The sequence below is a fragment of the Pongo pygmaeus genome, chromosome 16 (assembly GCF_028885625.2).
Source record: "Pongo pygmaeus isolate AG05252 chromosome 16, NHGRI_mPonPyg2-v2.0_pri, whole genome shotgun sequence".
Classification (NCBI taxonomy): domain Eukaryota; kingdom Metazoa; phylum Chordata; class Mammalia; order Primates; family Hominidae; genus Pongo; species Pongo pygmaeus.
Window position 1 is genome coordinate 56,800,778 of NC_072389.2, and position 12,547 is coordinate 56,813,324.

The following is a 12,547-nucleotide window of genomic DNA, read 5'->3' on the forward strand; positions in this document are numbered from 1 at the left end:
TGCAACTCTTCAAGGGCAGAAACTATGTCATAATTTTGTTATCTTCAGCGTTTATAATGGCTGGCACAAAGATGTTAAATGTTTACATATTTCTTTGTAGTACATAAATATAAAATGTCCTTTTGTGAGAGGACATTTGTGAAAAGCTTTGCAAAGCTATGTTACCTTAGGCAAGCTATATGTTAACTGCTTGGCAAATAATACTTTTTAAACAGTAATGCCATTTTGTGTTGGAATATTTTAAGAATATTTAACAATTTTAAAATGTATACAAGGTTTCCTGACTACCTCAAGGCAGAATTTTAAAACACAGCTGCATCCCAACAGTTTGGGAGGCCATGACAGGAGGATTGCTTAAGGCCAGGAATTTGAAACCAGCCTGGGCAACATAGCAAGACCCCCATCTCTATAAAAACTTTAAAAATTAGCTGGGCATGGGAGCTCACACCTGTAGACCCAGCTACTTCGGAGGCTGAGGCAGAAGGATCACTTTAGCCCATGAGTTTGAGGTTATAGTGAGCTATGATCACACCACTGTACTCCAGCCTGGGTAACAGAGCAAGACTCTATATCTAAAAAAAATGTGTGTGTGTGTGTGTGTGTGTCTGCAAACCCTGCACTTCATTATCCAAAAATTATTTGATATTTTATAATCAGAGAAAATGTTATTTTTAAACCCTACCACTGCTGACCAAACAACAATCACAACAGCATAACACTACTTTAAATACTGTTCAACAAATCTATTTTAGTGTAATAATTAAATAATTCCTAAAATTACAGACATCCCTAATATTCTTTCCTTTAGTGTTCCTCAGAGTGCAATCTGTGGAGCAACTACCTTGAAGATATTTGGGGAATGAGACCTGGAAACCTAAATTTTTAGTATGTGCTCTAGGTGACTCTTAAGTAGTCCAAAATTTGATATCCATTTCACAATACTATTATAGGGAAAGATTAATATTTTAATTTATACTGTTTTGGGGGAATGTAAAAAGATATATTCAAACACATATATTTAATGAAAAAATACCAAAACCGTTTGTTTTAAGGCATTTCACTTAAAAATATACTTTAAAAATTACTTGTAAATATATACTCAGCATTCAGATTTAGCATCTGTAATTTTGATTATTTCTGAGTGACGGTAAAAATGTAATGCATGCAGGACGTTTTAAAGGGCTTAATTCTAACTACATTAGATGTTTTGAACATTAAGTAAGACAAATATAATATAGCACCCAGTATGAATCTGAATGGTTCACAATGTGGTATGCTTAACCACTTAGCTGAGCTGGTAAGTGAGCTTTTTAAACTCCTAACTTCTTCATTCAACCAACATTTAGGAATACCTACTATGTTTCAGATACTTTTTTTTTTTTTTTTTTTTTTTTTTGAGATGGAGTCTTGCTCTGACTCCCAAGCTGGAGTGCAATGGTGCAGTCCAGGCTCACTGCAACCTCCACCTCCTGGGTTCAAGCGATTCTCCTGCCTCAGCCTTCTGAGCAGCAGGGACTATAGGCATGTGCCACCACACCTGGGTAATTTTTTTATTTTTAGTAGACACGGCGTTTCACCATGTTGGCCAGGCTGATCTCAAACCCCTGACCTCGTGTTCCACCCGCCTCGGCCTCCCAAAGTGTTGGGATTACAGGTGTGAGCCACCACACCTGGCTGTTCCAGATACTGTTCTAAGTACTGGGGATTCATCAGTGAAAAAAGCTTCCTACCCTTATGTACCTTTAGATAACATTCTACATCGTAAACAATAAATAAATAAATGCTGTAAAAAAATTTTTAAATAGCAAGATAAGTGGGGGTACAATTTTTTAAAGGGTGGTCAAGGTAAACCTCATTGACAAGGTATTAGTGAGCAAAGACCTAAAGGATCTATGGGAGCTATCCTTGGAGATAGCTGGAGGACTAACATTCCTGACAAAGAAAACAACCAACACAAAGGCTCAAAGAGGGAAGGTTAACTGAGAAACAGTAAAAATGCCAATGTGGCCAGAGTAGAACCAGAGAGGACAAGAACTTAGGAGGTGAGCTCTGAGACACAGTAAGTGTGGTATTGAGTAGAAAGGAAGTTGTAGACTACAAAAGGCTTTTGGCTTTTTATCTGAAAGAAATATGGAGCAGCTGGACATGGTGGCTCTTGCCCATAATTCCAGCAATTTGGGAGGCTGAAGTGGGAGGATCACTTAGCCCCAGAGTTCAAGACCAGCCTGAGCAACACAGGGAAACTCCATCTCTACGAAAAATTTAAAACTTAGCTGGCCATGGTGGTACATGCCTGTAGTCCCATCTACTTGGGAGGTTGAGGTGGGAGGACCATTTGACAGGTTGAGGCTGCAGTGAGCAGTGATCATGCCACTGCACTCCAGCCTAGGGGATAGAGTGAGACCCTGTCTCAAAACAAAAGAAAAAAGAGAGAGAAATATGGAACCATTACAAAGTTTTAAGCAGAGAAATGTCATGATCTGCTCTGTTGAGAACAGAGACTGGGGTTGAAGGCAGCAGGAAACCAGATATCAGATAGAGATTAGTAATCCGACAAGAAGTAACAGTAGTTCAAACTAGGGTAGATCTCAATTAACACAGTAAATATCAATTTGCAATATTCTAGAGACTTGGGTTTCTAAAAGCACTAGGGATGTGTCCCTAGTGAATGTAAGGATCCTAACATAAAGCACTAGACCAATTTTTCACTGATACTCTAGTCTATTTTCAGCACTAGCTCCTAAGGAGCTTTTTATTAACATCAATTGGATTCTAAAGTTAACTAGATTCTAAAAGTAGTCTATTATTGGTTAATACTTACACAATTTCTTTTATGAGAATTTATGCCCAAGGGCTCAAATATACAAACAGCATTACCATATGAAGCTGCAATCTAAAAAAGAATAAATACAGCATTAATATCTAGAAAAGGGTAAAATAAAGATATCTTCCTTTTCATAATAATGTATAAACTAATTACATATAATATAATCTCAATACAGTATTCACGGTTTATTTCCTTCCATAAATATACCTGGAAGTGTACTGGAGTTCAGAGTCTCTCCTCTGTTATCAAAAAATTCAGCAGGCTTTATTTTACATATCAAATACAAGGTTGACCTATTCAAAGAAATCATATTTGGATGGACAGCTGCCAAGATGGCTGAATAGGAACAGCTCTGGTCTACAGCTCCCAACAAGATGGACACAGAAGGCAGGTGATTCCTCCATTTCCAACTGAGGTACCAGGTTCATCTCACTGGGACTGGCTGGACAGTGGGTGCAGCCCACAGAGGGTGAGCTGAAGCAGGGTGGGGCGTCGCCTCACACAGGAAGCACAAGGGGTCACGGGATTTCCCTTTGCTAGCCAAGGGAAGCTGTGAGAGACTGTACCGGGAAGAACACTACACTCTGGCCCACATACTGCACTTTTCCCATGGTCTTCACAACTGGCAGAAGAGGAAATTTTCTCCAGTGTCTGGCTCAGCGGGTCCCACCCCCACAGAGCCCAGCAAGCTAAGATCCACTGGCTTGAAATTCTCACTGCTACCACAGCATCTGAGGTTGACCTGGGACACTCGAGCTTGATGGGAGGAGGCGCATCCGCCATTGCTGAGGCTTGAGTAGATGGTTTTACCCTCACAGTGTAAACAAAGCTGCTGGGAAGTTTGAACCGGGAGGAGCCCACCACAGCTCCCTGGGACAGAGCACGTGGGGGAAGGGGCGGCTGCAGGCACAGCTTCAGCAGACTTAAACGTCCCTGCCTGACAGCTCTAAAGAGAGCAGCAGTTCTCCCACCACAGCATTCAAGCTCTGATACAGGACAGACTGCCTCCTCAAGTGGGTCCCTGACCCCCCCGTGTCAGGGACCTCACAGGGACCTCACAGACTGGGAGACACCTCACAGTAGGGGCCGACAGACACCTCATACAGGAGAGCTCTGCCTGGCATCTGGCGGGTGCCCTTCTGGGACAAAGCTCCCAGAGGTAGGAACAGGCAGCAATCTTTGTTGTTCCACAGCCTCCGCTGGTGATACCCAGGCAAACAGGGTCTGGAGTGGACCTCCAGCAAACTCTAGCAGACCTGCAGCAGAGGGGCCTGACTGTTAGAAGGAAAACTAACAAACAGAAAGGAATACTACCAACATCACCAACATTAAAGAAAAAAGGTAGATAAATCCATGAAGATGGGGAGAAACCAGTGCAAAAAGGCTGAAAATTCCCAAAACCAGAACACCTCTCCTCCTCCAAATGATCACAACTCCTCGCCAGCAAGGGAACAAAGCTGGATGGAGAATGACTTTGACAAATTGACAGAAGTAGGCTTCAGAAGGTGGGTAATAACAAACTCCTCCGAGCTAAAGAAGCATGTTCTAACCCAGTGCAAGGAAGCTAAGAACCTTGAAAAAAGGTTAGACAAATTGCTAATAAGAATAATCAGCTTAGAGAGGAACATAAATGACCTGATGGAGCGGACAAACACAGCACGAGAACTTCATGAAACATACACAAGTTATCAATAACCGAATCGATCAAGTAGAAGAAAAGATATCAGAGATTAAAGATAAACTCAATGAAATAAGCAAGAAGACAAGATTAGAGAAAAAAGAGTGAAAATAAATGAACAAAGCCTTCAAGAAATATGGGACTATGTGAAAAGACAAAATCTATGTTTGATTGGTGTACCTGAAAGTGACGGGGAGAATGGAACCAAGTTGGAAAACACTCTGCAGGATATTATCCAGGAGAGTTTCCCCAACCTAGAAAGACAGGCCAAAATTCAAATTTGGGAAATACAGAGAACACCACAAAGATATTCCGCGAGAAGAGCAACCCCAAGACACATAATTGTCAGATTAAACAAAGTTGAAATAAAGGAAAAAATGTTAAGGGCAGCCAGAGAGAAAGGTCGGGTTACCCACAAAGGGAAGCCCATCAGACTAACAGCAGATCTCTTGGAAGAAACCCTACAAGCCAGAAGACAGTGGGGGCCAATATTCAACATTCTTAAAGAGAATTTTCAACCCAGAATTTCATATCCAGCCAAACTAAGCTTCTTAAGCAAAGGAGAAATAAAATCCTTTACAGACAAGCAAATGCTGAGAGATGTTGTCACCACCAGGCCTGCCTTACAAGAGGTCCTGAAGGAAGCACTGAACATGGAAAGGAACAACTGGTACCAGCCACTGCAAAAACATACCAAATTGTAAAGACCATCAATGCTATGAAGAAACTGCATCAATTAATGGGCGAAATAACCAGCTAGCATCATGATGACAGGATCAAATTCACACATCACAATATTAACCTTAAATGTAAACAGGCTAAATGCCCCAGTTAAAAGACACAGACTGGCAAACTGGATCAAGAGTCAGGACCCATCAGTGTGCTGTATTCAAGAGACCCATCTCACATGCAGAGACACGTACAGGCTCAAAATAAAGGGATGGAGGAAGATTTACCAAGAAAATGGAAAGCAAAAAAAAGCAGGGGTTGCAATCATAGTCTCTGATAAAACAGACTTTGACCCAACAAACATCAAAAGAGACAAAGAAGCCCATTACATAATGGTAAAGGGATCAATTCAACGAGAAGAGCTAACTATCCTAAATATATATGCACCCAATACAGGAGCACCCAGATTCATAAAGCAAGTTCTTAAAGACCTACAAAGAGACTTAGACTCCCACACGGTAATAATGGGAGACTTTAACACTCCACTGTCAATAACAGACAGATCGACAAGACAGAAAATTAACAAGGATATCAGGGCTTGAACTCAGCTCTGCACCAAGCAGACCTAATAGACATCTACAGAACTCACCACACCAAATCAACAGAGCATACATTCTTCTCAGCACCACATCACACTTATTCTAAAACTGACCACATAATTGGAAGTAAAACACTCCTCAGCAAATGCAAAAGAATGGAAATCATAACAAATAGTCTCTCAGACCACAGCACAATCAAGTTAGAACTCAGGATTAAGAAACACACTCAAAACCTTACAACTATGTGGAAACTGAACAATCTGCTCCTGAGTGACGACTGGGTAAATAACAAAATGAAGGCAGAAATAAAAGATGTTCTCTGAAACCAATGAGAACAAAGACACAATGTACCAGAATCTCTGGGACACATTCAAAGCAGTGTGTAGAGGGAAATTTATAGCACTAAATGCCCACAAGAGAAAGCAGGAAAGATCTAAAATTGACACCCTAACATCACAATTAAAAGAACTAGAGAAGCAAGAGCAAACATATTCAAAAGCTAGCAGAAGACAAGAAATAACTAAGATCAGAGCAGAACTGAAGGAGACGGAGACATGAAAAACTCTTCAAAAAATCAATGAATCCAGGAACTGGTTATTTGAAAAGATTAACAAATACATAGACCACTAGCCAGACTAATAAAGAAAAAAAGAGAAGAATCAAATAGACACAATAAAAAATGATAAAGGGGATATCACCAATGATCCCACAGAAATACAAACTACCATCAGAGAATACTATAAACACCTCTACACACATTAACTAGAAAATCTAGAAGAAATGGAAAATTCCTGGACACATACACCCTCCCAAGACTAAACCAGGAAGAAGCTGAATCCCTGAATAGAATAGACCAATAAGAGGTTCTTAAATTGAAGCAATAATTAATAGCCTACCAACCAAAAAAAGTCCAGGACCAGATGGATTCACAGCCGAATTCTATCAGAGGTACAAGGAGGAGCTGGTACCATTCCTTCTGAAACTATTCCAAACAATAAAAAAAGAGGGAATCCTCCCTAACTCATTTTATGAGGCCAGCATCATCCTCATACCAAAATCTGGCAAAGACACAACCAAAAAAGAAAATTTTACACCAATATGGCTGATGAACATCAATGCAAAAATCCTCAATAAAATACTGGCAAACCAAATCCAGCAGCACATCAAAAAGCTTGTCCATCATGATCAAATTGGCTTCATCCCCGGGATGAGAGGCTGGTTCAACATACACAAATCAATAAATGTAATCCATCACATAAAGAGAACCAATGACAAAAACCACATGATTATCTCAATAGATGCAGAAAAGGCCTTTGACAAAATTCAACAGCCCTTTATGCTAAAAACTCTGAATAAACGAGGTAATGATGGAACGTATCTCAAAATAATAAGAGCTATTTATGACAAACCCACAGCCAATATCATACTAAATGGGCAAAAACTGGAAGCATTCCCTTTGCAAACCGGTACAAGACAAGGATGCCCTCTCTCAACACTCCTATTCAACACAGTATTGGAAGTTCTGGCCAGGGCAATCAGGCAAGAGAAATAAATAAAGGGTATTCAACTAGGAAAGGAGGAAGTCAAATTGTCTCTGTTTGCAGATGACATGATTGTATATTTAGAAAACCCATCGTCTCAGCCCAAAATCTCCTTAAGCTGATAAGCAACAAACATATGAAAAAAAAATTCTCATCGTCACTGGTCATTAGAGAAATGCAAACCAAAACCACAATGAGATACCATCTCACATCAGTTAGAATAGTGATCATTAAAAAGCCAGGAAACAACAGATGCTGGAGAGGATGTGGAGAAATAGGAACGCTTTTACACTGTTAGTGGGAGTGTAAATTAGTTCAACCATTTGTGTAAGACAGTGTGGTGATTCCTCAAGGATCTAGAACCAGAAATACCATTTGACCCAGCAATCCCATTACTGGGTATACACTCAAAGGATTATAAATCATTCTACTATAAAGACACATGCACATGTATGTTTATTGTAGCACTGTTCACAACAGCAAAGACTTGGAACCAACCCAAATGCCCATCAATGACAGGCTGGATAAAGAAAATGTGGCACATATACACCATGGAATACTACACAGCCATAAAAAAGGATGAGTTCATGTCCTTTGCAGGGACATGGAAGAAGCTGGAAACCATTATTCTCAGCAAACTAACACACAAACAGAAAACCAAACAATATGTTCTCACTCATCAGTGGGAGTTGAACAATGAGAACACATGGACACTGGGAGGGGAACATCACACACCGAGGCCTGTCAGGGGGTGGGGGGGCTAGAGGAAGGATAGCATTAGGAGAAATACCTAATGTAGATGATGGGTTGATGGGTGCAGCAAACCACCATGACACGTGTATACCTATGTAACAAACCTACACGTTCTGCACATGTGCCCCAGAACTTAAAGTATAATAAAAAATATATATATACATATGGAAAAAAATCATTTTTCATAATAATTTTATTTTTAATATAAAAATAACTATTAAAAATACATTTCAAAAGCATGCATCTTTGTCAGAAACTTTATAATCCAGTGAAAATAATATAAAATCTATGAGAAAAGCATCAATTAATAACAGGTCTTAAAAATATTTCAAATAAAATGGCCTAATTACACCATCAAACAGAAAATACCAATTGGGACACCATCTAGAGGAAGGAATAGAAAAAACAGGCTAAGGAGAAGTCAGGGAGCCATAAACTGCACCTGGGGGAAAGAGCTGATGAAGACATCTCCAGAGGACTGAAGCAAGAAATTTAGGGACCAGGAGGATTTTGTTCCAGGTCACATACCTGGTAAGAAAAGACATAAATCCCTCTGTTCCCAGAAACTACCAGAGCCTGTTTTCCAATAATTTCTTGAAGGCTATTTCTAAGTTCACTCTCCTCTTGGTAAGATGGAATTAACTACAGGGAATAGACCAAAAACCGTCCTTTCTGACACCTCTGCACCCTGGTTAACCTTTACAACTCAATTAGGTATATATTCTTTTAAGGCCTGCCAAAAATATCCCCTATGATTTTAAGGCACTGTTATACCAAAAAGTGATTTTAACTCTTACCCAACATCTAACATTCTTTCCAGGAAAAATCATAATCCACAACAGAAAGCTACTTCAAATAACACTTACGCAAAAAGTGTTGTGAATGATTCCATTCAACATGTCAATCAATGAATGAATGATTATAACAGACTAATACAAAGTCACCAATGTGAAAGTTATCACCACAAGGACTGGGGGATAAAAGGACTAAACGAAGATGTCAATAAAGACAATAAAGATATTATAATTTTGCCTTATTTACATTAAACCAGCTCAAGAAAAGTAGAAACACAAGTTGCTCTGTTTCCCATGGTATGAATACCAATGTCTTATATACTTTTTTAAAAAGTTTTACTCCCAGAGAATGTGTGTTCATTGCGATTGTCACCAGCACTTGAGTTATTTACTAAAATTCACCTCTGACAACTATCATATAACTTTAGGCAGGCTTAAGCTACCTTGCTTGGCCTAGAGAGAAGAGCAACAAAAAATTAAAGAGAGAAATCTGACACTCTCCATGTTTTCTAAAATAAGTGTAAGCAATGCTTGAGGGTGGGGAGTACCTGGGGGGAAAAATTAGAAAAGCAAGAAACAAGTATCAAGAAACACCAGGAAATCCAGTGTTTCAATACTAGGTCAAATGTATCACTGAATTGTCAAGTACTGGTACATTTACACAAATATTAAGGCTTGATATGGGCAGTAGGATAGGGCAGGATAAATGGTATGATAAAGTAACCATAATTTATCATTCACTATAAATTTGTATGATTACTATTTATCACCATGAATATTCTGATTTAACATATTCTTGATCAAATTTGTTACCCAATAAAGAACAATTTCTAGAACATTAAGATTGTTTAAAACTGTTACAATGATTATAGGTAAAAACCTTATTTCTCTATTCTCGTAGAGACATTCAACTTGGCTACATAATACTGGCCTTACTGAATTGCTGGAGTATACAGCAAATATGCTATATTTACTTGACATGCAACCAAAATTTGATGTACATTATGTTTGAAAATTGGGGGAGAGGTACATATGATGAAATTTTAACTATTTCAAAATAAAACCTCTGTTTTAAAGCCTGAAGGAACCATAAGACTCTTCACTCAACAAAAAATCTTTCATTATGTTAACAGACTTTACAAAGCACTTCCTATATGACAAGGATGATATTAGATATTAACAACTTGCAGAGTTTCTTAATAAAACTTTGATGTTATAGTATGAGTGATACAAGGGGTGCTAGGTAGAGAAGAAAAAAGTTTACTTCCCCTTATTGGCTTAATGGCTGCTAGAAGTATTAACTGGCAGAATATCAGTATGCACAGGATTGTAAGGCCTACAGATCTTTGAAGACAGTATACATACAGCTGTAGAACAATTATCAAATTATCAGTTTAATGGCACTTTACAATTTGTATAAACCTATCACTTTACAACTTCTGCTAATAACCACCCAAGCAATACATAAGACATTATAGACAAGCTTTGCATAAAAGGATAAGAAGATTCTGAGATTATTAAACACATTTTTAAATAACATTCAGTAAAGAAATTAAATCCCTTACTCTTCCTTGTTGGTTAGAACACTCCACACAGCTGACTTGGATGTTTCCATGCTTAGCACCAGGAATGATCTGTACACATTCAAAGTCATTTGCCAAAATAACAATATCACAGCCTGATCCATATGCCTAAAAAAAAAAAAAAAAAAGTTTTACAATACATAAGACATGTAACTTTTGAAATCTTATTACATACTATTTTATCTTAGATTTTATTGCCATTATAAAGTAACCTTGGGACATTTTACAAAATAGTTAATATAATAAGAATATCAATTTCTAAATAAGAACATTAAAAGTCACATTAAAAAAATAAACTGATGACACTCCATGCATTATCATTCAACAACTGTTACTAATAGGAAAAGGGTTCTTCCAGTTCTTAAACAGAACAGCCTCTGTTCCTGCAGGTCGTAAGTCATTCTGTTTAGACTTTCTCTCCAAAGTTCATCTCAGTAAACCGTAAAGTATAAAAGCTCCATCTAAAAATACTAAGACATTGAAGACTGTAACTGTGTTCCCAGGGTTCAAACCAGGCTTAAGAAATATCAAGATAGAAATCAGGCATGCATTTTCCAACACAATTCCACATGCCTTAAAGAGCTAGTTGAATAAACATGAACAACAAACGCAGAATTGCATGTACTAAGGCAATGGCTAAACTTAAATGCATCAACGACTCAAATGAATCCATAATGCAGCCTGCCTCCAACATCCACCATCCATCCCCAACATCATCAGGCCTGAGGGAGAAAGGAAACCAACCCAAAGGTTGTTTTACCAAAGGTAAAAAAGTCAAATAAAATAGAAAATGAATGAATTTATATAGAATATTGGGCAAATACCACTATATGATCTGGCAAATAGACTACAACACAGAATTAAATTGTTGGGAAAATTCCCATGTCCAATTCTAATGAGTAAAACCACACATTTCTTCCTATTGCAACACTTCTTGCTGTATGCTATTCCTGTTTTGCAACTTTGAATTTTATCACATAAGGGTCAGAGAGTGGGGACATATTTCTTTTTCTTCCAAACTACTTGTGATTAAATATTCAAAACAACCTAACAACCCAATTCTCAAAAGAAAAGCTCCATTAAAAGCAAGATAAACATAAAACTTATGAAATAGTATTTTTCCTCACTGTTTCCACACCCTTAAGCAGTGTGGTTACGACCTACAAAATAGAGATATCCAATAGCCAGGGCTGACATGTGATGACATCTGAATCAGTGACCCATGCCCTGAAGGGGTCCATATAAGGCTGCTAATGAAAGAGGGAAATGAAGCTAAAGACCAGACAGGAAGACATTACTTCTACTAAAACTTCCAATGTTACCAAAATCCTGCCGTAACCACTACATAAAACATCTTCAACCCATGTGTTTATAAAAATCAAAAAGTTCACCAAAAGAAAAGCAAAGACAGAATTTTAAGCAAGAAAAATATGGAGAAAATCACTCACAGGAGGAAATGATCACTTACATTCTTATAGACAAGGCAGACTTGGTTATACCATGAATTCAGGAAAGCCAAACTGAAGGGGAATATTGAGTATATGCAGAAGAAATGTTTGGATCACCATGCTAATTTTTAAAGTATAGTATTAAAATAACAAAAATTATCTTACACTTGAGTAACAATTTCAAAATTTCCAACGTGCCTTATATCATTATCTCAGCAAAGTGGATTCATGGAAAAAGCAGACTTTATTTAGTTTGAAATCACACACACAGTTTTCAGTTTTGGTTATGCCATGCTGTGCTATCTTAAGAAAGTTATTTAAGTTCCCTAAGCATTTCCTCATGGTAAAATGAAGCAAATAATACTTGTCTCTTAGGATACTTTTGAAAATTAAAACGGAAAATTTACACAGTCATTTAAGAAACAGAACAGTGCACCAAGTCTCGAGTCTGGGCTAGGGACTGAGAACACTAAAGTACAAGACATGGTCCCAGTTACTCTAATGGGGAGATGACTAGGTAAATTACTAATTACAACTAAATGACAAACTGCCATGACAGAGACAGTCATAAAATGGTAGAAGACAGAAGAAGTACTCAACAAGTGTTGGATCACTCTCTCTTTAATCTTCGCAACAAACCTGGAGGGTAGATATT

At 38.1% G+C, this 12,547-nt stretch overlaps 1 protein-coding gene across 6 annotated transcripts in view; it reads right to left on the bottom strand.

Annotated features, from left to right (window-relative positions):
• DMXL2 (Dmx like 2) overlaps nt 1-12,547 on the bottom strand; it is a 175,591-nt gene that overhangs the window by 120,924 nt on the left and 42,120 nt on the right. For all 6 annotated transcript variants that reach the window (XM_054451712.2, XM_054451710.2, XM_054451711.2 and 3 more), the window contains exons 2-3: nt 10,427-10,552; nt 2,822-2,893 (exon numbers count right to left, since the gene is read on the bottom strand). In XM_054451712.2, the coding sequence (XP_054307687.1) occupies nt 2,822-2,893; nt 10,427-10,552 (198 nt within the window). The remainder of the gene's footprint in view (nt 1-2,821; nt 2,894-10,426; nt 10,553-12,547) is intronic.